We start from the raw sequence: 23,277 nt of genomic DNA, 5'->3' as shown, positions 1-23,277 counted from the left end.
GCTAGTACTCACAGCTGACGTTTCCCTTCCTCCTCCTAACGCCAACCCCTACCAGCACAACCTCCACCTCCAGCTGCCTTTAGCGGCACCCACGCCCGGGCAGCCACAAGGCCTCGGTCAGAGCAGGTGGGAACGAGAATCCAGGGCTGCATGTCCGGCCAGCTCTCATCAGTGCCAAAGGGTCAGCTAGGGTCCTGCTGGATGAGCCCGGGCCACCCAGAGCCGTGCCAGCGAGGGTGCTGAAGGGTCAGCTAGGGTCCTGCTGGATGAGCCCGTGCCACCTGGAGCCGTGCCTAAATGGCTTTGCTGACCGCTGCCAGCACCCCATCCCTGAGTCAAAGACCCAGGCAGAGACACCCATCAGAGCAGGGGGCAGGAGTGGCAGCTGGGATCCTCATTCCAGGAAACTCAGGTCACAAGTCTGGCTCCTAAAAGCAGCTCAGCAAGGTCCTGGGCACAGCCAGGCCTGCCCTCCCTTGTGCAGCCAGCCCATGACTGTAAGAAGCACTGAGCCATTCTCCAGCACGTCCCTCTCATGCCTGCATGACTGACACCCAAACCGCCCCGCCAGACAGCGCCATGAGCTGCAGCAACCCACGTGAAAGCCTAGCTCCAGCCCAAGTCTAAGCGAATTAGGATGAATCCCAGCTCCCCGCGTGCTAAACCCAGTAGCGGAAAACCACTGCAAATGGCCCTAGCTCAGGGGCGGTGGGCCCCAGCAGAGGGCTCCATCCAGCGATACTCCGTGCTGCGGCACAGAGAGCCGTATGTTTCCTCTGCGCCCACCGCCACCCTGCCGGTGATGGAGCTGCTATCCATGCGCCAGAAGTTTAGTGAACTTCAAGCAACGATCATTAATGGTCACTGAACTGCAGAATGCCCCAGCGCGCTTTCAGATCTCATTTGCGGAGGCCCGGCAACGAGCTACGAGATTTGCTCTGACAGCGGGGAAGGCAAGATCCCCTTGACGGGTTCAGCTGGGAACGCGCTGCCAGCATCCCTCGTCATGGCCCCGGCCTCCCCTGTTTGACGAAGCAGATCATGCAAATTGTCCCTCTGCTGCGGCCCCGACCTGTCACTCATGCTCGCGTTCGCAGCGACACGTGCGTTTAAAGAAATGAGAGGGGACCCTGAAAGCGGAGAGCACTGTTGGCAGGGATTTCAGACCCCCGGCCCCCTCGTTATAGCAGGCCGGGGGCAGTAACCAGAGATGCTGCACCCTGGCTCCCAAAGCCCCCCCCTAAACCTCACCCCAGCTGCCACCTGTACAAGGTCCCGACACTTCCCCTCCCACTCTGACCTGCACCACTGGCCTCCCACAATGTAACGGCCCCTTCCCGGCAGCCAGAGATCTCCTGAAGCCCCCCCGGGTTATTCCTGAACCAGTCGGACGCAGAGCACAGCAAGTGCTTGCCTGGACAGCCCCACAACACAGCACAGGAGGGGGTGCTCCGAGCCGGATCTGGGCATCGGCCACGGGGTGACACGATATTGCCATGTTGGTAAGAAGCAAACAAGCCCCACTAGACTCTTTCTCCAGTGGATTTCCAGGCTCCCTGATCCAGCCACGGGGAACACTGGCTCTCAGGATCCCCAGGTGCCTGGGAAGCAACCAGCATTAGCAACGTGCTGACTGCCACGACCCCAGCCGGCGCGCGATTATGCAGCGCCGTGCCGGCCACAAAGGGGTTCTCCCCAGCTGCAGAGCACATTCCATCAAGTACAGTAAGACTCTATTAGCGGGGACACAATGGGGAGCCGGGGGAGGGCACGCGCAGCCCAGCCTCCGAGAAAATAACTCCTCATTTCAATGCAAAACAGCCGCGGTTATTAGACGCCTCCTGGAAGCAAGGGTGGGGGGAGGGAGCAAAGGAAGGGGGCACCAGGGCGCGTTGCACAGAAGTACCTTTTTCAGATTAATCCACTGTTTGAAGTAATCGGCCACCGGCAGCCCTAAGTACTGGCATTGTCCTGGTAACCTGTAAGAGAAGAGAGAGAGCAGGTTGGATTCAATTACTGCGCCCCAACAATGCACACGATGCTGCATTCGGTGCCCGCGGGGCCAAGGAGGCCACGAGAGCCTCCAGTCGGCTGCAACAGGTTGCACTTCATGGGGTGCCCGGCAAGCTCCTCCCAAGGGCCCGGCGGGGGCTGCTTATACCCCCGGGCTGCCAGACAGCTGGGAGCAACTGTGGGATTCGAATGGGCACACACTGCCGGCACTAAGACCAACTCGTGGCTCCCCTCCCCAACCACGAGGAGAGTCAGGGCTGGGCTGGCACAAACTAACCATGTGTGTCATCAGGGCAGCACCCTACCCCAGGGAACATCCTGGAGGCAGGGACAGGGCTGGCAGGTTGCAGTGCCTCCAAACATGGGTGACACAGCCATGACCACCCCATGCTTACTCTGCCTGATAGTGGGGACCAGGGATGGAGGGAGGAACACATGCTGCTTATGTACAACAGGCTGCAACTCTGCAGACGGGGTGGCCATGCTAGGACAGGTGGAAGCCCAGACAGACAGACAGATGCCAGGAAGGAACTGAGATGGTTGGAGGTGCTGCCTGGAAAGAAACACTGCAAGGAGGAGCTGGGCCTGAAAAGCTGGGGGAGAGTGTCCTGGGGTCCCTGCCTGGCAGTGCCCTTTGCAAAGTCGGTGTACAATGTGCAAGTGCAGCACATACGTGTGCATGTGCGTGCAGGCAGCGAGCACAAGCGCGGGGAAGGAAGCGCACAAGAGCTGTCGGTACTGGGTCCTGCCAGTAGCTCCATGGGGAAGCAGCATCAGCAGGTATCTCCCAACAGCGGCACAGGCGGCAACGCTCTCCTCCAGGCCAGCCATGCTCCCAGCCACACAACAAGCCCTTTTTCCCCCACTGAGGCCCGCGCGATGCTAGAGCCACCTGGGACACTTGCTCTATCATCCTGGGAATCACACATTAGACACAACTGCTCCGTCCACTTTTGGGGTGTCCCTGACGCAGCCCCAGGGAAGGTGCTTCAGGAAGGACGTGTCCCCAAACAGAAATGGGTTAAACAAAGAGTCACCCAGAACAAGGGACCTTCCCCAGGGGCTGCATCTGGCACTCCCTCACTGCGACCGCGGCTCTCCTACTGCAAAGGGACCTGACAGGAGCGTGAAGCCCGTGGGCACCTTGCTATGCGCTGGGCTCCAGCTTGAGCCAGGAGGTGGGCATCAGGGCCCAGCCCAGGGCCAAATCAATGGAGTACTCCACTTCCTCGTGGCCAAACGAACCTGGCAGTGACTTCTCCCTAAGGGCCACTGCCCCGTGGCTCCAGAGTCAACAGACAGAGAATTAGGAGACCGGGGCGCTCTCCCCAGCTCCAGCACAGACGTAGGAAGTCTCTGGTCCCCTGCAGGCCCCTGTTCCCCTAGCACCAGCAACAACAACCCTGTGCAAGACCATGCGTGTGAGGCACTGTGCTCCTGGGTGGGGTTCAAACCCAGGACCTCGGGACTGAAAAGAGCAGGCTCCCACAGCCGGAGCTGGAAGGCCCAGGCTGGGAGCAGCCTCAGACCCTGCACGATGTATTTGCAAGGGAGGGAGAGCACTGCACTGTATAAGCCCCGGGGAGAGCCGTTATTGCAGCACTGGCCTGCCCTCCACTTGCTGGCCAGAGGATGCCGTCAGCAAGGGAGGATGCTAACTGCAAGACCTGTTTCCATGGGATGCCTTAGAGGGCAGAGCAGGGTCTCTTCGCCCCCAGCCCACGCCAGCTCTGGCCCTTCACTGTCTCCGTCTTGCTGAATGGGTCAGCTCCTGCCAGGCTGGGCGGACCACGATGGATCTTCACTTCCAGCCCAGCCCTAGGAATAGCTGAGAGATGGAGCCTCCGGGGAGCTCATCACGGTGCAGAGGCCACTAAGGTGCTCTGCTGAGTGTGGGCCCCAGGACTTGCCTTTCTGGGCAGCAGCAAAGAGGTATTGGGCACTACTCCTTGCGGCTGCGACGGAGGGTAGCGTGGGGACTCGCTGGCATGGGAGGCCCCGGCCAGCACTGTGCACCCAAGATACCGCGCAGCAGCCTCAGCTTCCCTCACCCCCAACCGGTTCCTACAGTAGCCCCACCACCGCTCCTGCACGCAAAGCCTGCCGGACGTGCCCACTCCAGCCTGGACTTTGCATCCATCTGCCCCCAGTCGAGACATGCCAGAGCTCCCGGCATCATGGACAGAGCAGGGACCTGGCAGCCAGCAATGCACCCCACCTGCTCCCAGGTGGGCAGGTTTGGGGCAGACCGGGGCTGCCAGGGCTAAAGAACAGGCTGCAAAGCCATGACAGGGCAGGCAGCTCCGTTTTCCCCCGCACCCGGGGGAGGCTCCATTTCCCCTCACGGCCCTGCATGCAAATGGAAGGCGAGGTCACATGGCTGGATCCCTCCCTCGAAGCCGAGCCGGGGAGGGAAGACGGTGATAAACGGCCGTGCTTTAGTTATCACTTCCCTTAAGTTAAGGCAGAGCAGGCCAGTGATGGATGGGCAGGAATTCGGTTATCAGGGAAGGCTGTCAGCCCGTCGCCTATCTGCACACACATTGAGCAGGGCATCATTATGCGATGGCATGGAGTTAAAATATGGCCGAGGGTATTGAGAGGGAGAAAGAATGGGATTAAAAAAAAAACACAACACAACACAGACCAGCAAATTGAGCAACAATAAAGGCGCACGAGGTGGGAACGTTATCGCGCCAGTGACACCTTTTATCTGGGGCTGGTTAGCGAGAGCGGGGCACAAATTGGTCCTTCCTCCGCCATTGTGTCCCCTTGTACAAACAGAGGCAGATAACGCGTGTCGCCGGCGCGATAGCATATCAATTTAACCCTAATTATCCAGGGGGTCACGCCAAGAAATAGGGTTTCTCCTCAACAGGTCCCTTTGCTGTCGCATTAGCACGGTGGGGGGGGGGAGGAAAGGGGCCGCTGTAATTGAATCCCATTGCTCAGGTGGGCCGAGCACATAAAAAATTAATGCCCGCATCTCCTGCCTCATCATGCCCGTCTGCTTTGGGGTTGAGGATGTCAGAAGACAGAGGGACCGGGGCATTTTCTACATGTCGGGCGTGCTGCCGTTGAGCCAGTTGAAAAGAACACGTTCGCTCGTCGGGAGAGATAAGCAGACGTTACACCTCGATGGTGACAGACCCGACTGCAGCCTTCCAGGAAGGCACGGGTACTGGTGCGACTGAGGCCTGGCCCACCCTGCACAGGCTGGTTTGGAGGGTGGGGGCTATATGCCTGGTCCTCACTGCCCCTCTATGCCCCTGTGAAAGCCATTCGCCAGCCTTATGCATCCCCCATGGCCACAGCTGGGAGGGGAACTGGGAAGGTCTCATCCAGGCTGCATGGACACAGCAGGGGAAAGCTTGAGACCCCCCACTTCTAAACCCAGGCGGCTGAGGCAGGACTGAAGAGCCTGCAACAAGCCCAGCAGAGACCAGGGTACCACCGACACCGCACAGGTCTTGTGCGACCACCCAAGCGATGCTGCGTTGGATGGAGACGCGGCCACACACAGTGCTCAAGTCACAGGACAAACCTGCAGCCTCGTCCACACCAGCTGGTCTCACGGCTCAACCCAGGGTCTGGGAGTTGAGCTGCCCACATGCAGAGGTGGCTCTAAGGGTGCCAGGGTGTGGGTGGGAGGAGGGAAGGGACTCCCATGTGGCACCTGGCTGGGTCCCCATGGGTCGCACACTAGCTGCCTTTGGGTGGGCTACACCGAAGTCTAGTTTAGGACTATGTCTCCACCACACACACCTGCCAGCACAGCTGTCCATCACTGCATGGACCCCCCCACCCAAGCTGAGCCAGTAGGAGCCTGTGGGCACAGGAGTGCTTCCCCAGTCTCATGCCCGCTGCTGGTGGCAGGCTTTGCAATGCCAGAGCAAGTTAATAAATCCCTATCAACTTTCTCTTCACCATTTAGTATTTTGTAAACCCTTCCCTTGTCCCCCCTCAAGTGTCTCCTTTCCCAGCTGACCAGGCCTGGTCTCTGTAGTCTGTCCTCTGGCCTCACAGTCTCTCCCCTCCATGCCCCGATCATCCTTGCTGCCCTTCTCTGCCCCTTCTATACTTCTTCTCTCTCCTTTTGGAGGTGCAGGGACCAGATCTGGGCAGGCCATTCAGGGTGTGCATGCGCCACGGTTTTATAAAGCAGCATGACGATACTTTCCGTAGTGTTTACAATTCCCTTCTTAATCATCCCCAACATGCTGTTTGCCTTTTGGACAGCTACGTTTAAAAGCAACTTCCCTATGCAGGAAGGCTCAAAACAATATGCCCCCCTGGATCCAGGGTATGGGATCTCCCTTTCCCCTGACTTGTTAGGACAGTGCCAGTCACTTTGCACACAGCGGCCTCCCAACACCGACACCCCCGGCTGCATTTTCATGACACGTGCCACATGTCAAGCCTCTGGCACAACCCACAGCACCAAAGCAGTCAGGATCCACACTTTCTTATGAGATGACAAGCCCTGGGCTTGAGCCCCACTCCCAAAACCAATCCCAGAAACAGAGGCAGAGCTCATGGCCTGCCCGGTCTGTCACCAGCAGCATCCCAGGGACGCCGGGGCATCTGTGCTCCAAGCTGAACTGCTCTGGCACGCTGCGTTCGTCTCTGCTTCTGGTGCCGAGTGCTTGCCCTTGGCTGGGCCACAGCAGTGGCTTTTAACCACTCCGCGCAGGACGCTACAGCCAGGCACCCAGCCAAGCACTGCATCCAACGGGGGGATTGGGCCCGGGATGCCGGGAGCCAGAGCTCGATGCTCAGGTTCATCCAGACACATGTACAACTGTAACCCGAGGCCAGGCGCTCCAGCTTTCCCCTGCCTTGGACCCAGGGAGCGGAAAGGGCCGTCTGCCCCCAGAGACCATTGTGGCAGCAGGAAGCCGCATGGAAACCCCATGATAAGGCCAAACAGGAGCCACATTCAAGAGACTGCAGCAGAGGCAGATGGAGGAAGGCATGGCGACTTCCACCACCCGCCCCCTAATCTGTGCTCCAACTGCAGCAAGGGAAGTTGAGGTTGGATATTAGGAAAAACTCTCTCACCAGGAGGGTGGTGAAGCACTGAAAGAGGCTCCCCAGAGAGGTGGCGGGGTCTCCATCCTCAGAGGCGTTTCAGACCCGGGTAGACAAAGCCTTTTCTGGGATGATGTAGTCAGGGCTGGTCCTGCTCGGAGCAGGGGGTTGGACTAGATGTGACCCCCTGAGCTCCCTTCCCACCCTCATGGTCTAGGATTTTGTTCCCACCTTCAACTGCACCACGAACAGCTCAGGACCCAGCTGCACCTCCGATTCACAAGCAGCGGCTGTCGGAAGACAACGCGCTCGGCTGGGGGCTGAAGAGCGCTCTGCTTCAATACGAGCCCCGAGACAAGCTCCTTCTCTCCTCTGCCACCCCTTCAATCCTCCCCGCCGCCCCCAGACTTGTCACTGCGCCGCAAGCCTCTCAGCTGCACGTCAGCTTCAAATACCAGCACGCGTGAAGCTGGGACAAGAGAGCGGGGAAGTGGGAACAGACAGCGCAGGCCTCCGCCACCTGTCAGGCAACACTAATGAATTTCAGCGCCGGCAGCCGGGCCTCAGCCGGGCTGGGAGAGAAGCCTTCACTGCCACGTGTCGTCTTCAAAGCCCCCTCTGCTAATAAATGTCACCGCTGAGCCGGCTCCTGGAGGCCTCCAACCTGGACAGATGGCAGCATTCAGGGCACCTAGACAGCCCCCCCCGTCTTCCTCCACACCGCCCCGCAGTTGCAAGACAAGGGAACATGCGGCACAACCACAGGCCCTGCACGGAGCGGTATTGAGGCCGGGGGAGCCCACAAGGGACAAGACAGGGCAGAGCAAGGGTCTGAGGCTACTTCCATCACTGGGACATCTAAGGGGGGGGGTGATGGGGACCACGCTCAGAAGCCCAGGCTCCCTCTGAACCACCACAGCAATTGAGGGATTGACAGTGAGGGGGTCACACTCACTTGGCCCCCAGCTGGATGCAGACTTCAATGCCCGGCAGAGGCGTGTCCAGGACACCCTGACATCCCATTCATGGGAACGGGTGTCCCACAGGGCCTAGGGAAGGGGGGCACGTGCAGCAGCAAAGGGCCGGGGGCGATGCACCCTGCTGCAAAGGGGCAGGTTGCAGTCCAGAGGCACCAGCTGGGTAGCAGCCGTGGAGCGGGACCCCGCCACCGCACAACCACCGCCCGCCTGTCACCTCTAGACGTTAACGAGGGCCGAGCCGCAACGCATCCACGTTCCACTAGCCATCGAGGGGATGAATCTGACACGCGAGCCCTCAAGAAGGCGTGGGCTTCTCGAGGGCTTGGGAGGTGGGCAGTGCCCCAAGGCGCAAGCCTGTGCCCCCACTGCCCAAGACGGGAAGCTGTTCCTGGACGAGTCTCCTCGCTGGCCTGTGCTGCTGTTTTCCCTTCATCTTTAATTGGATTAGTGTAATAAGGCCAGCAAGCACAGACGGCAGCGCTCAGTCCAGGAGCTGCGCGCTCGGAGCCTTCCCCTCCAGTTTGGATGGAAGTGGTCCCCGCGTGCACAGCGCATCCCTGCTGGAGAGACCCGAGAGAAGGGCTGGAAACCCCATGTCGTGGGATGCTGGGACGGCACCGAGGGCCCTTCTGGCCCCCGCCAAATTCATCACCTCCGTGTCTGTGGAAAGCTCAGTGAAGAGCTGAAGGGTCCTGGGAAGATCCTCAAACCCCCTGAGAAGCCGAACCCAGGGATAAGGATGTCACCGGCATGGCCTACACACAAGCAAGCACTTCAGCTGCAGCCCCACTGCGTCCCAAAAAAGCAAAAGGCGCTGCGAGTCCCTTGGCATTCCCAACCCAGCCCTGCAATCAGCTGAGCCTCCTCAGCAGGATGTGGCCTGCCGCGGCTGCCTTGGTGCCTTCGCTAGACTCCAGCAGAGACGGTCCCTCCCTGCGACGAGTGGGGCTGTAACACAGCAGGTGTCCGGCCTCCGAGAGGGGAGTGCTCATCACCGATGGCGCACACGTGACGCTACGATAAATCTATGCGCTAACGTTTAATGGCTTCTCTTAAAAAGATTCATAGCTCTAGTTTCCCGGGCCTGATCCTGTGGGCCCGCGTGCAGGGGTAAATCAGAAGAGACTTCACCAGGCTCTGCTGGAGGTGCCATCGGAACAGGGCTATTCTCCAATCTCAGCCCCACTCAGGAAGAAATCAGGTGTCTTGGCTCCAGTTTAGCAGAGCTTAGGTGCACAGGTCCTATTCCCCAGTGACTCCTTCTAGTGCAGGGTGGATAGGTCTCATCCAGCCACTGGGATAGTGGTGAAGAGCCGCGACCACGAGAGATGCAGCCACATCTACACGGGGGAAAGGGAGACGGAAGAAACGCTCGATAGCACCCTGAAGCCAGGAGCCAGGTCGCCGGCACCGGCTTGCTGCGGAGCTGTGATCGTTTAAAGACGACATCCCGATGCCTGTTATTAATAGTTGGGTCTCTGCTAATGACCTTACCTTACAGGCAGGGCAGCTGCAGCCTGGCACGCTACGCTGTGGCTGTCAGCTGATGGGATCAGACCGTAGCACGCTGCTAGGGATAGAGACCCGGGGCAGCGGCACGGTCGAAGCCGGCCAGGAACGTGCCTCCCAGAGCACTCCTGAAACCCAAGCACATGCAAGCAAAGCCATTGTCAGACAAAGCACGGGGGTCTCCTCCATGGTGCAACCGCCCGGGGCACAGCACACACTCACACCTGAGGTGCTCGTGCCTTCGGAGGAAATGGTCCTGGCAGATGCCAGGACCCAACAAAGACAGCACTGGCAGAGGTGTGAGGGGCCAGCCTCAGCTGACCAGGGAACCCCAAAAGAAAGGCACCTCCGGCAGGTCGAGGCAGCTCTTCCCATGAAGGCAGGGGGTTCCTAATCCCCTTGTGCCACTCAGCCCGTGGGTCTCAATTTCACGGTCCTAGTGCCACAGGGCTGGCAAGGAGCTGCAGAGGTCACATCCAGTCCAACCCCTACCTGGAGCAGGATCAGGCCTGTCCAAACCAGCCCAAACCCCACGTCCAAGCTCCGAGCAAAACTACACTCACCCGACGCAGCACCAGACATCACAGCCAACCCTGCTCCAGGGAAAGCAGGGGGGCTGCAGTCACTAATGTCCTGATGCTGTAAAGGGGGTTAAAATATACTCCAAGAGACCCCAGTTAGAGGCCATGCCCCTCCTACAGAGGAAGGCAAACCCCCCCAGTTTGGACCAGTCTGAACAGGGGGGAAATCCCTTCCTGCCCCAGCACAGTGTTAGGCTGAGCCTGAGTGCAGGGGCAAGACCCTCCAGCCAGGACCCTGCGGGGTTGGGCCCAGCCCAGTCCCCATCCCAATCCTGAGCTGCAACCAACACCCGGCACTGCTGAGAACAGTGAAATGAAAACTATGGCATGTAGCAGCAGGCAGGGAAAAATAAAATTCCTCCCCAACCCCACGCGGCACCCAGCACAGCCCAGAAACCTGGGAAGTCCCCACAGCAGAGCACAGGCATCGCTGCGCCCGGATCACCCTGGAACAACACCTGTCCACCCTCTTCTTGGACACCTCCAACAATGGAGAGTCCCCCCTGCCCTGGCGTCTATCCCACGGCCTCCCTGCTCTGACAGTGAAAAAACGGCTCCTGAGACCCAATGCTGCCACTTCAAGCCATTGGTCCACGTCCTGCTCTCCGGAGCAAGAGAAAAGGTGCTCTCCCTCTCCTCTGTGGTAGGGCTTCAAGTATGTCAAGACTGTGATCACGTCCCCTCTCAAGCACCTCTTCCAGAAGCTGAACCTGCCCAGCTCTGCCAGCACCTCTTCATGACTTGCCTTCCAAGCCCTCGATCATCTTGGTCTCCCACCTCTGGACCCTCTCCAACTTTGCTAAAAATGTCGAGTCCAGCACAGCAAACAAGGCTCTAGATGAAGTCTGACCAGTGCCGAGCAGAGAGGCACCATCACCTCCAGCTATCACTTCGCACCTAGTGCTCCTATCGATGTAGCCCAAAACCATGTTCACCTTTTGCTTTTGTGGGAAGAGTTGACTTCGGCCCTCTAGTCCCCACTCCTCACCCAGGGGCAGAATTGCCCCCAGCCCTCAGGGGACTTCTGGGTCTTTTGCCCCCACCCTCCCCTCCTCGTTGCTCTACAAAAGAAGAGTCTCCTTCTGCATCCATCTACAGATGGCCAAACCCACCACACAGCCCCTCTCCTCCAGCAAAGCCCTGGCCCCTCGCGCCTGTCAGCCCAGGAGGAGTTCTGCAGTTCCCCCCACAAACACGACACATAGGGGAAGGACATGAAGCCACAAGCCCAAGGATCACACCCGCCCGCATGGCTCCCCCGTGCCCCGGTGCCAGCCTGCAGCGTGCTGCGAGGAGCCCGAATCCGGCTTGCCACAGAAACCTGGACCCTCCATCCGAGCCTGCAGGAGGGGAAGCAAGTTTGGCTCCGATCCCCACTCCCTGCCGCCCGCCCCAGCTGCCATTAGCATGCGTTTCACCAGAGACAACGGGCAGGCGAATTCTCCCGAGCAAAGGACAAGTGCAGCAATTAGAATGCAAAGGGGTGCCGGAGCTGTTTAACGGCGTGACCCCGGAGGTCGCCGCGGCTGACTCCCAGCCCCTATATAAATATTGCATGAGGCGGGGAGGGGGCCACGCCACGCTCCCCCCACCCCCGCGCCGTCCCCTCCCCCTCGGCCACCGCGCGCCGCATCCAGCTCCACACGCCAGCGACATTATTTACAGATGTGACAGTCAGAAAAATCACTTGAGTAAATGAGAGAGAATGGGGGAGAGGGCTGCCTGCCGCCCCGACAGACCAGGCAGTTGACAGCCCTCCTCTTCCCTGTCGCCACGCAATCTCCTGGTGCATTCGTTATTTGCCAGGAACCGCACGCTCGGGCGATCAAGTCTTCGCCCGCAGCCTCGAGCACCACCGAGAAGGAGCAGCAGAGCCACCCAGGTGGGCCATGGGCTGCTACGAAGGCTCCCACGGGGCTGCTCTCTACTTTGAGGCTGGCCTGAGGGTCCGCGGCACGAGCTGCCAGGCTCGCGGGCATGGCTGGATGCAATTCCTGCCATCCTCCCCCAGCGGCACTCGTAAGGTGGGCCTGCCAGCAGTGCTCTCCTGCCTTGACCAGCAGTCCCATGCTTTCGCCGGCACGGCCCACCCCAGCCACCAGCGTCCTCGCTTCCCCAGTGAAGCAGCCCTCGAGAACTGCACGGTACTGCCCAAACGGAGGCACGCAGAGCAAGGGCTTTGGGTGACCCCACGCAGCACGGCTCACGCTCCCTCCCCAGCCCCAAGCAGCAGGGTAGATGAAGACCTGTCCCACACCGCCCCATTATGACGGGCCCTTTACCGTACCTCTCAGCGCAGCTCCTTCGCAGCCCTCGGAGAAGCAGACCAGCCCGGAGCCCCACCACAACAGTGTTCCTTGGCATAACTGCAGCCTTTAAAGCCTTACGGCTTCATCTCCGCGCTGACCCCTCTGGTGGCTCCCAGCCCCTTCTGTGTTTTTCAGCTGCTTGTCCCCTGTGTCCGACGCACTCGGCCCATCCTGGGCTCCTGCTCACACCAGCAGATCCTCCTCCTCCTTCTCTCTGTCCTCCTGTTGACCAGGAACTAGGGCAAAACCCACGGATGGGGAGGCTGGGGGGGGACACCTGCTTTACCTCCATCACCCACCCGCTGCTGAGGTCCCCTCGACACGGAGGGGTCCCTGGGAACCGTGCAGGGCTTCTGCAGCACGCCCAGCGTCAGCTGGAGCAGAAAGCCGGCTGCAACGCCCTGCTCTCCTCTCCCCTCCTTCCTGACCCTCCCGAATGCAGCCTTGGGTCAGGTCTTATCCCACTGCCAAAGACCCTCTGGGTCCTGGTGGGACCGAGCGGGAGGGATCCTTCTGTTCCTGGAAACACCCAAACCTGTCGCCTGGCCTTTCCATGCGCTGGGTCTCGCCTGGGCAGGGACAGATCCACATACGCAGCCACTAAAACCTGCACTGATTCTTGGAGGCAGTGTGTATCGCTCCCCCTGGCACCCTGTAGCAGGATGGGGGTGGAGGGGAGGGCTTCAGGGCCCGATTCTCATCTCTGAAACCAGCACCTGGGTTTTGCCTTTTCCAGACTGACTGGGCAATTAGCAGCATTAATCATTTGACGGCAAAGACAGGGAGGGGAGATGAGAGTGGAAGAAAGAGTGGGAGAGAAGGGAGCAGCCGAGAGATGGGGGCAGCAAAGGTCTGCGAACACCTTCCCCCAGCCCCGAGCACAGAGAGCCCCCAGCCCGGCGCACGGCTCCCGTGGCCTTGCTCTAATGCTCCCTGACATGCCTCTGAAGGCAGCGAGCTGTTTGCAGTCACCACCATGATTTGTTAGTAATTATTTTCACGGTGTCACATCGCTGTCACTCTCTTAACAAAGAGACAGGCAGCCCGAGGCTGCCTGCGAGAGGGAATCAGCAGAGAAAAGGGACTGTCAGGCACCCGGAGACTCTCTTTGCTTCCCGGGCGTTAGAACCAGAGTCCTCGCCGGGTTCTGAAGAAACTTCGCCTCAGAAGCGGCAAGTCGGAGTCGTCGCTCGCTCTGGACACGGAGATGGGAATTCATTACCGGCCCCCTCCTAATTTCCTCCTTAGCCAAACCCACAAACCCAGCACGAGACAGAGAGGGCTTCGTGTGCCTGGGCCGATCGCTCCAACACCAGCGCTCACCTTTCAAGCTCTGCCTTCCTCTCGGGTGGCCTTAACCACGTTCCCCCCTCAGCACGGTCTCCCTCGCAATGACATCCTGCAATCACCCCCACGTGCCGGGTTTCTTCCGTGGCGGTAAGATGTCACTTGGCATTTCACGCTGCCAGGGGCCCTTGGCACCTGAAACACCTCCTAATGCTTCGCTTCCCTGTGATCTTGCACATGTCGGGCGGACAGGCCACGGTCCTCCCTCTGTGGCGGCTGCGAGCGTGTCAGTCCAAGGCGATCGCTCCTGTCCCAAGTGCATCCAAGTTTGTTCTGCCACCCGATGTATCGCACAACAGAAGTGTCTCAGACGAGGGAGACGCCTGGCCGAGGAGCCCGGAGACCTGACCTGATCTCTGCCGAGAAGCTGGCGGACGGGCGTCAGAGTAGTTGACGTCTGGCATGACATCGGACAGGTGTGCTCTCCTCCCGCGCCGCTCGGTGACAAAAGCAGGGGTCACTCCCCGCCGCCGGAGCGGGAGATGGGTATCAACTCACCCTCTGAGCAGAGTGGGACGATATTTAGCCTCATGACATAAATGTGATACCTTTTATTAGATCAACTACATAGCTGGAAACATTGCTCTTTGCAAGCTTTTGAGTACAAACGCCCTTCTTCATGCCGAGGGAGAGTCTACAGCTGTCGATATATAAGTGAAACCCTCCCATAATTAACCGCTGGCTCAGAGGACAGCTCCTTTTCAGCCTAACCCTTTTCAGGGGTCCTTTTAAAAACCAAGAAATGGCCCAGGCCTGCTGGGAAGAATTAGGATCACCACGGGAAAGCTAAATGGTCCGGAAAATGGAACAGCTCTCTTCAGAGCGGGTGTGCGGCAAGCTATGGCAGAGGAGAGGCCTTGGCCATCTGCAGCCAGCTTTCCCCTCCAGCAAGCAGAGGACACGCACGACCTCGGGGGAGAAAGGGAAGTTGCTGCCCGTCTCTTGCTTCCAACAGTCAATTTACAGCGTGGCGCCAGCACCCGCCCAAGAGGACTACGCCCAATATGCAGATGGAAAGGCTGATGCAGCTGAGGACAAGGTGACCACGGGGAGTCAATGAAGGGAAGACTCTGCAGAGTGAAGGACCACCATGGGCTGTGACAGATCTGATACTTCACGCAAAGGTGGGATTTCAGACCCATCCAGACTGCGATTCTCAACCCCCCTGCGTTCTGCCTGCTTTTCAGGGACCTGCGGCCAAAGCCTGGACACCTCCAGGAGACCCAAAAGAAGCTCATCATCTAGGAGCTTCGAGAGGAGGGTCACTTGAGTGCTGACCCCTCAGGGGAGGTGGCTCCCAAGTGCAACAAAAAGGAAAAGCCCCTTTTGGGGAGCAGCCATTCCAAGTGAGGGAGCCCTGCTCAGACCCGGTCACTCTCCCATCCAGCCTCCGCTCTGCCGCCGCATGACAGGACACTGGGCAAGACGGACCTGGGGCCTGACGCACGACATGGCAGTTCACAAAATCATAGGACAAGAGGGTTGGAAGGGACCTTGGGAGGTCACATCTAGTCCAACTCCCTGCCAGACAAAGGCTTGGCTGGGATGATGTAGCTGGGGCTGGTCCTGCTTGGAGCAGGGGGATGGACTAGATGTGACCTCCTGAGATCCCCTCTAACCCTCGTTTTCTGATTCTATGAAAGCAGGACCAGCCTCAACTACATCATCCCAGCCAAGCCCGTGTCTAGCCGGGGCTTCAAAGTCTCCCAGGATGGAGACTGCACCACCTCTCTAGATAGCCTGCTCCAGTGCTTCCCACCCTCCTAGTGAGAAAGTTTTTCCTAATATCCAACCTCAACTTCCCTTGCTGCAGCCTGAGCCCATTGCTCCTTGTCCTGTCGTCTGCCCCCACTGAGACCAGTCCAGCTCCATCCTCTTTGCAGCCCCCCTGCAGGGAGTCGAAGGCTGCTATTAAATCCCCCTCAGTCTTCTCTGCAGACTAAGCCCAGTTCCCTCAGCCTCTCCTCACCAGTCCTGTCCCCCAGCCCCACAACCATTTTCACTGCCCTTCACTGGACTCTCTCCAATGTGTCCACACCCTTTCTGCAGTGGGGGCCCAAAACTGGACACAGGACTCCAGATGTGGCCTCCCCAGTGCTGAATAGAGGGGAAGAATCACTGCCCTCCATCTGCTGGCACCGCTCCTACCAATGGAGCCCCGGATGCCCGTCGCCTTCCTGGCACCAAGGGCACACTGCTGGCTCCTGCTCAGCTCCTTGTCCCCTGTCACCCCCAGGTCCTTTTCTGCAGAGCTGCTGCTTAACTTAGCCAGTGGGTCGCCAGCCTGCACGGGTGCACGGGTTTGTTCCGTCCTAAGAAATTCCAGGTGAGAAGCATCCAACATCCAGGAAACTCCCAAACTCATCCAGGAAACTCTCTACTCAGCCCAGCCTCAGAAAGCAGCACTGAAAGGCAAATGACTTTGCTTGGGCTCAGGAAGAAAAAGAGCTGAGACTCCGAGGGGCCGGAGGGTGGAAAAGAAAGAGCATACAATGATGTACCTGCCTAAAGTTAAAACATCAAACCTTTCAAAGTGGTGAAGGAAACCCACAAGGGTGAAGCTACTGCAGCTTTCACGTGCCACGTCACACACCAAATTTGCCCAACCACTGGCTGCAGTTCCGTGTACGTGGTCTTCGTGACAGCTGGCGCCTAGCACATGTCAGAGGCCCAAGAGCATGAGACGTGGCTGGAGGGACGTCCTGCCTAAGCATGCAGATCCATGCCCTGACGGTATGGCTGTCATAGACCTCACAGCCAGAAGAGACCCGCAGGAGCATCTCATTGGACTTCCCATGTGGCACAGGCCAGTCTTTTGGTCAGCAGCTCCTGCACTGGGGGTTGTTCTTCCTGACCACATAAGCATATGTTACTTCGCCCAGCAACTTGTGCTTGAACTTGAGCTTCTCTTCCCAAAAGACTCCCAGTCAAAAAGCAGCCCAAGTAAAAGAAAATGCACCCTGCCCCGGGGCAAGCCCATTGCTCACATCTGGGAACAAAGCATGAATGAGCCGTATTGTCCATCAACTCGTCCAGAGCAGCTCCACTGCCTCCCGTCTGCATCCAGCTCATCCAGCCTGACTACAGTCCTGATTTCCAAACAGCCTGATCCATACTTGCTTGAGTGTGACTGGCGTCAAAGCTCATTAGGTCCTCAACTGACACCTGTCCAACAACCCCAGATCTGTGGACAGGACTCTGCACCCTTTGAGCTCCCAGAACGAGCCCCGCAGACATCTCCAAGCCAATCCCCACATGAAGGTCTGAGACCAGCCCTGCCCAAGAGGAACTCCCGAAGTTGCACGTCTCCTCCCTCAGAGGCATCCTTGTGCGGCCATCAGCTCACAAAACAAGCCAGGGGCAGGGGATAACTAGAGGTGAATGTTGTGAAGAGATAATGCTAGAGATAACGTGCTTGTAGGGGGTCCAAGAGAGAAATCTCTCCAAGACAGAGCATTCGTTCTGCATGTCTCCTTCTCTTCTTTCCCTTTGGCTAACATGCCAGGGGCAAGACCTTCCCAGGTGTGCATCTGGTCAGCAAGGAGGGTGAAGGAAAAGCAAGACACTTTTGCAGAGGCCAAGAGCGGAGCTCATGGCAAGCCGCCTTCAACTTGTTCCCCACTCACCTCTGCCACGGGTCCTCGGTCTCTGTGGATGATGCTCAGTCCCCAACCCACAACCCCTTCTCCCTGCTACTCCAGTCCCAGGCCTCCCAACACAAAGCCCTCGCTCCTGTGCTGCTACAACCTGTGGCTGCCTTCCAACCTGAAGGCACGATAACAACCAGGCACAGAAAAGTAGGGCTGGGAGGGACCTCCCAAGGTCCTGCTGGTTCACCTCCATTGGAGCCTGCCACCCCACTTCACAAGCAGCACCTGCCCGTCGCTGCCTAGCTCCGAGACAGAAGGGGCAGAATAAACCACCAAGTCACTGGCACTCGTGACCCAAGCCTCAAGAGGCACACAGCTGTGAAATGCCAACCCCCTGACCCACTAAGGGCCCTGGTTTGAAAGAGCAGAAGCGTTTCTCTCTTCCGAGCCTGCTAGGATTGGCCTCTGCTATTGTATCCGGGGCTGATTTGCTCTTAATAAGGTGCAGCCAACTTGCTAGCATAACTTGCACAAGAAGAATTAAAACAGTAAAATAAAATTAAGCCACAGTATAAATCCACATCCACTAACGTGCATCCTAAGAAGGGCACCGAGGGCTATAAACATTTCAAGCCACTTTGCCGTGTTTTATTGCTGTATTAGGAAGAGAGCACTTGCCTTTTACCACTTACTTAACCAAATAAAAAACTTCTGAGCAAGTACTTTCCTCCAAAGAAATGAATTAGCTCCTTTCAACCTGCTGCAGAAAGCATTGAACAAGCATCTCCCTTCAGCGGTATAGACAAGAGGCCGCCCCCACCGCCATTTGCCTAGCTGATGGTGCTCAGTATTTCTACAGATGACAGGGAAAGATGGAGGGATGGCTTCGCTGTAAGGATGGAGATTTGGGAGGTCTGGGCTGTTCCTGCCTCTGCTGCAGACAGCGTGACCTGGGCAGGTCGAGGAACCTACCAGCGCTCCAGTTTGCTCGCTGTGAAAGGGAGACACGGATACTTCCCGAGTCTCAAGGGCATTACAAGGACAAAGGCGTGGAGGGGCCTGTGGATTCACGCATGCAGAGGGACAAGATGGCACTTTGGAAACCATACAGAGCTAAGGCAAACCCCCAGTCCTGGGGTGCTTGCAGAACAAAGTCTCAGCCCCTCTTCCTGATGAACCGGGCTCCATTGCTGTTCAGATGCTCCCCCTTCATGGCGCCGTAGCCACCATGCACTGGGTTGTAGATGCTGCACCAGCACCCGTCATTATCGGTACAAGTTACATCCCGGATGCAACGTCCTCCCGAATTTGGGCCAGACCCTGCATCAGCTGGCATCTAGCTTGGCTCTGGCCCTCCAGCTCTAAAGCGCTGGGGAGAGCTCCTGGCAGCCGGCGACAGGAATCCTATCCTCCAGCAGTTGCGGGTCTGTGGACCTGTGCGCCTAACGAGGCTGTATCCCCTCGCAGTTTAGCTTGGCAGCTCTGGTGCCCCTTTCATCTCTCGCTTCAGGTAGCTCTTCTTTAATTAATAACATGCTTGTGTCGGCACAGGGAACTCTACGCCCAGAATGAATGGCCCCCTCTCATTAGACCCACCGGTGTCAGGATGTATTCGAAGCGGGAGTATGATTCATTTCCTCGTCTGGGGATGAGGGCTGCTTTTTTTTTTTTTTTTTTTGGCAGTGGGGGGAGGATATATAATGAGTGAGTGATATTTGCTGAAGCTGAGATGCGGCTCTGTCGGTTTGAACTGCCTTGTCAGGACGAGCCTTCAGAAAGGTGATGTTCCCACTCAAGAGGTTTTCCTCGTTAAAGAAATTGCATCTTAACAAGAGGGAAGGGGAGGGGGGTGGAGGGGAACTGCTATCGCTCCTTCCCCAGCCTGGTTTGTGCTCATCACTGGGGCCCAAAGCCAAGAGATCCATGCACAGAGGGAGATTGGATAGCAGCATCTCATCGCCAAGCCCCTGCCCCGTGTGGCACCCCATCTTGAAAAGCAAGCAAGCTGCAGCATGGAGCCTCCCATGCTGCAGGTACAAACCCAGGCACGAGCCGGCACCTCCTGTACTGTGCAGAGCCGCGGGTCCCAGCCCCCAAACATCAGGTTCTCACAACTGGTGCTGCCGGTGGCTGTGCCGAGCTGGAACAGACGGCGTTCGGCACAAGCTCCGCTCCGTGGGAGAAGGTCCCCCCAACTGCTTCCAGGCTGATCTCAGGAAAGGACCCGTGGGGGCACATCTAGCCCAAGCCTTGCCTGAGGCAGGATCAGCCCTGTCCAAACCATCCGTCGTCCAACCTCTGAGCAATGCAAGTCGCCCCTCACGCAGCACAAGACATCCCCCCTGACCCTGCCGTAGGTAAAGCAGGGGAACCACCAGCAGCCAACGTCTGGCTTCTATAAAAGGTTTAGTATACGGTCAAGAGACCCCAGGCAAGGCTGTGCCCCCGCTGCAAAGAAAGGCAACGCGCCCCCCCACCCCAGTCTGTACCAATCTGACTGGAAGGAAATCCCTTCTTAACCCCAAATATGGCATTGGTCTGAGCCTGAGCACAGGGGCAAGACCCTCCAGCCAGGACCTGCGGGGCTGGTCCCAGCAGGAGCACTGGCACAGCCCAGTCCCATCCCCAACCTGGGCTGCAGCAGCACCAGCGCCGCAGGGGGAAGCTTAAAAACCTCCTGGTACATACAGCCAAAAGGAGAACAAGGGGAAGCACTGAGTACCCACCAGCAGGGTCCCAGGCGCAGACCCTGAGGTCAACTGACATCAAATTTAGACTGCACAGCCTCTGCTACCAAATACCAGCGCTCTCTATTGGGTCATGGGAAATACCCACCACCTGCCTTGGTTCCCTACCTAGCACCCTACCTGCCACCCAGCCAGACTACAGCAGTGCCTGCGTCTATCTACTGGCAGCCCAACACTTGCACCCCTTGCAGGCAGGCATGCGGCTGCTGCTGATCCATGCAGCTGGTGTCATTATCACTGTGCAGAACAGATCCAGCTGAGGAACGTGCAGCCCGGGGCACTTGTCTTCACCCTCTGAGCTCAGCAATGGGTACACAGGGAACACCCAGGCTAGGCAGGCCTGCCCCATGCCATCAACCCAGCAACACAAGAGGGCGGGAAGCCCTAACCCACATCTTCCATGAGCAGCACTGCATGCCACTGCCACCTGCTCGTTCCAGTGAAAGGTGAATGAGGATGAGCAGAAAATCAGGTGGCAGCATGAGAATATGGGGCAGAGGCCAGAGCCCGCTCCTTGGGCTGGGTGCACAGACGGCCTCATGGCATCTGCATGCAAAGTTCTTGGGTGAAATTTTGCAGTGGAAACTATCATTTCTCCTTCCTCAGCAGTGTCAGGTTGTGGCTGCAGTCCAGGCTGGGGATAGGGACCGGGCTGTGCCAATGCTCCTGCCGGGACTTAAGCCAGGAGGGTCCTGGATAGAGGGCCTTGCCTCTGCTCAGGCTCAGACCAATACCATGTTTGCAATCAGTAAGGAATTTTCCCCCTGCTCAGACTGGTCTGGACTGGGAGGTTTTGCCTTCCTCTGCAGTGGGGACACGGCCTCTGCCAGGGATCTCTCCAGTGTCCATGAACCCCCAGCAGCAGCAGGACGTTGGCAGCCTCAGCCCCTCTGCTTTCCCAGAGGCAGGGGCAGGGGTGATGCCTGGGGCTGTGTCAGGGGTGACTGTCGGGTAGCTCAGAGCTCAGACACAGGGTTTGTCTGGGCTGGCTTGGACAGGCCTGATCCTGCCTCAGAAAGGGGTTAACTAGGTGGCCCCTGAAAGTCCCTTCCAGCACGTTTCCAATAAGGAAGCTCAGAGAAAAGGAGCCCTGCTACAAACAGGGTTACCATACGCTAGGACGCAGGGTGCTCACAGGGATGCTAGCAGCTCAGTGCATAGTGGTCTTCTGAAGAGACAGCCACACTCTTGGGTACAGGGGGTGTTGGGAGGAACAAGGAGAGCAACAAGGACAACTTGACCCTTTGGGGTTGCTCCAGATGCCCATATTCACAGGAATGAGGGGTGGCCATCCCAGCATCCAGGTCACCCCCTTGCTTGACCTGTTCCTTCTTCAGTCTCAATAAAACTTTCCTCATCACTTCTTCTCCGTGGACAAGTCCCCACTGCCTACTCCACAGGTTGGTAAGTACAGAACAGCTGCAAGCCTCACCCCAGAGAGTGATAAGGGGCAAGCCGCTGACCCCTCTTCCCAACGCTGAGCAGTGCCAGTCATTTGCACACTTTGTGGGAAGAAATGACACCACTTCCCAGGCTGCCCTGAGAGTCTCTCAGGGTGCAGCAGGGCCTTGCTTTGGAGCGTTTCCTAAATATGCCATAGCCGAGACGCTGCACTGTTTTGCCCGCATGGCTATTTCAGCCACGTGCCTTTCCCGCTGAAACAGAGATGCTCAGTTCTGGTTTGCTAAACTCCATTTGGCAATGTGTCTAAACACATGCAAACTTAATTAGTTCAGGAGGGGGCTCGGCCTTTGTGGTGATGGATAAAAGCAATGGGAAATGAGACAAGTCGGAGCTGGCAGGGAGTTTTCACTCAAGCCCCATTCACCGGCACACTGCTAATCAGATGTGACGCTCCACGCGGCTGCGTCCAATCAGCGCCGGGGCCCTGTGATGTGCAGTTCACTAACAGGTTGCATGCCGGCTCCCTGCATCCGCGACGCTGGAAACACGACATGTATTTCCCACTCTGCCCTGGAAAGGCTTCAGGATCGAATCGTGGAGATCACAGAATCACAGACAACGAGGACGGGAAGGTTGCTCAGGAGTCGTATCTAGTCCAACCCCCTGCTCCAAGCAGGACCAGCCCCAGCTACATCATCCCAGACACGGCTTTGTCTACCTGGGACTTAAACACCTCCAAGGGTGGGGAGTCCACAACGTCTCTGGCTAACCTGTTCCAGTGCTTCACCACCCTCCTCGGGTGGAAGTTTTTCCTAATATCCAACCTCAACTTTCCTTGCTGCAGCCTGAACCCATTGCTCCTTGTTCTGCCATCTGCCCCCACTGAGACCAGCCCAGCTCCATCCTCTTTGCAGCCCCCCTGCAGGGAGCTGAAGGCTGCTATTCAATCCCCCTCGGTCTTCCCTTCTCTGGACTAAATCAGCCCAGTTCCCTCGGCCTCTCCTCACCAGTCCTGTCCCCCAGCCCCTCAATTGTTGCTGCCCTCCGCTGGACTCTCTCCAATGTGTCCACATCCTTTCTGTAGTGGGGGCCCACAACTGGACACGGGACTCCAGATGTGGCCTCCCCAGTGCTGAACAGATGAGAAGAATCGCTGCCCTGCATCTGCTGGCAACGCTCCTGCCAATGCAGCCCAGGATGCCGTTAGCCTTCTTGGCACCAAGGGCACGCTGCCGGCTCCTGTTCAGCTTCTTGTCCCCTGTCACCCCCAGGTCCTTTTCTGCAGAGCTGCTGCCCAGCCCGTCGGCCCCCGGCCTGGACCCATGCAGGGGGCTGTTCCATCCTAAGTGCAGGACTTTGCACTAGTGCAGAAGTTAGTGGCCTTAAAACAGAGGAAAAGAAAAGAGAAACAAGCCACTCATTGGGCCCTCCTGGCCAGCCCTCCTTTCAGTAAGAATCATGAGGGGCTGGCAATAGCAAAAGTCAGCTTCCCAGGAGCTAGCCTGGACCATGATGTCTCCTACTAGCTGCTCTGCAGAGCAATGTCCCCCACCATCCCTTCTGGGGGGAACGCTGGTCACGTAAGCCAGCACGTGCCCTGTGGGTCACTGAACAACCTGAACTGCTTCCAGAAAGTATCAGAGCAGGTCTCAACACCGATGGGAGGGAAAGCCAGTGGTGGGAGAAGAATAAGCCCACGGCACATGGCCCTGGAGACACCACCAGGGAGCGGACAGGTGGGGACTCCACCCTTCTCTATGTCCCCT

General features: G+C 58.1%; 1 protein-coding gene across 3 annotated transcripts in view; it reads right to left on the bottom strand.

Annotated features, from left to right (window-relative positions):
* The window catches only part of ERI3 (ERI1 exoribonuclease family member 3), a 144,685-nt gene that overhangs the window by 94,725 nt on the left and 26,683 nt on the right, over positions 1–23,277 (bottom strand). For all 3 annotated transcript variants that reach the window (XM_025206841.1, XM_025206846.1, XM_006015794.3), the window contains exon 5: positions 1,907–1,979. In XM_025206841.1, coding sequence (XP_025062626.1) covers positions 1,907–1,979 — 73 coding nt within the window. The remainder of the gene's footprint in view (positions 1–1,906; positions 1,980–23,277) is intronic.

The sequence above is a fragment of the Alligator sinensis genome, unplaced genomic scaffold (assembly GCF_000455745.1).
Source record: "Alligator sinensis unplaced genomic scaffold, ASM45574v1 scaffold781_1, whole genome shotgun sequence".
In the NCBI taxonomy this organism is placed as follows: Eukaryota; Metazoa; Chordata; order Crocodylia; family Alligatoridae; genus Alligator; species Alligator sinensis.
The sequence above is the reverse complement of the archived record's forward strand: the minus strand, read 5'-3'. Positions and strand labels throughout refer to the sequence as shown.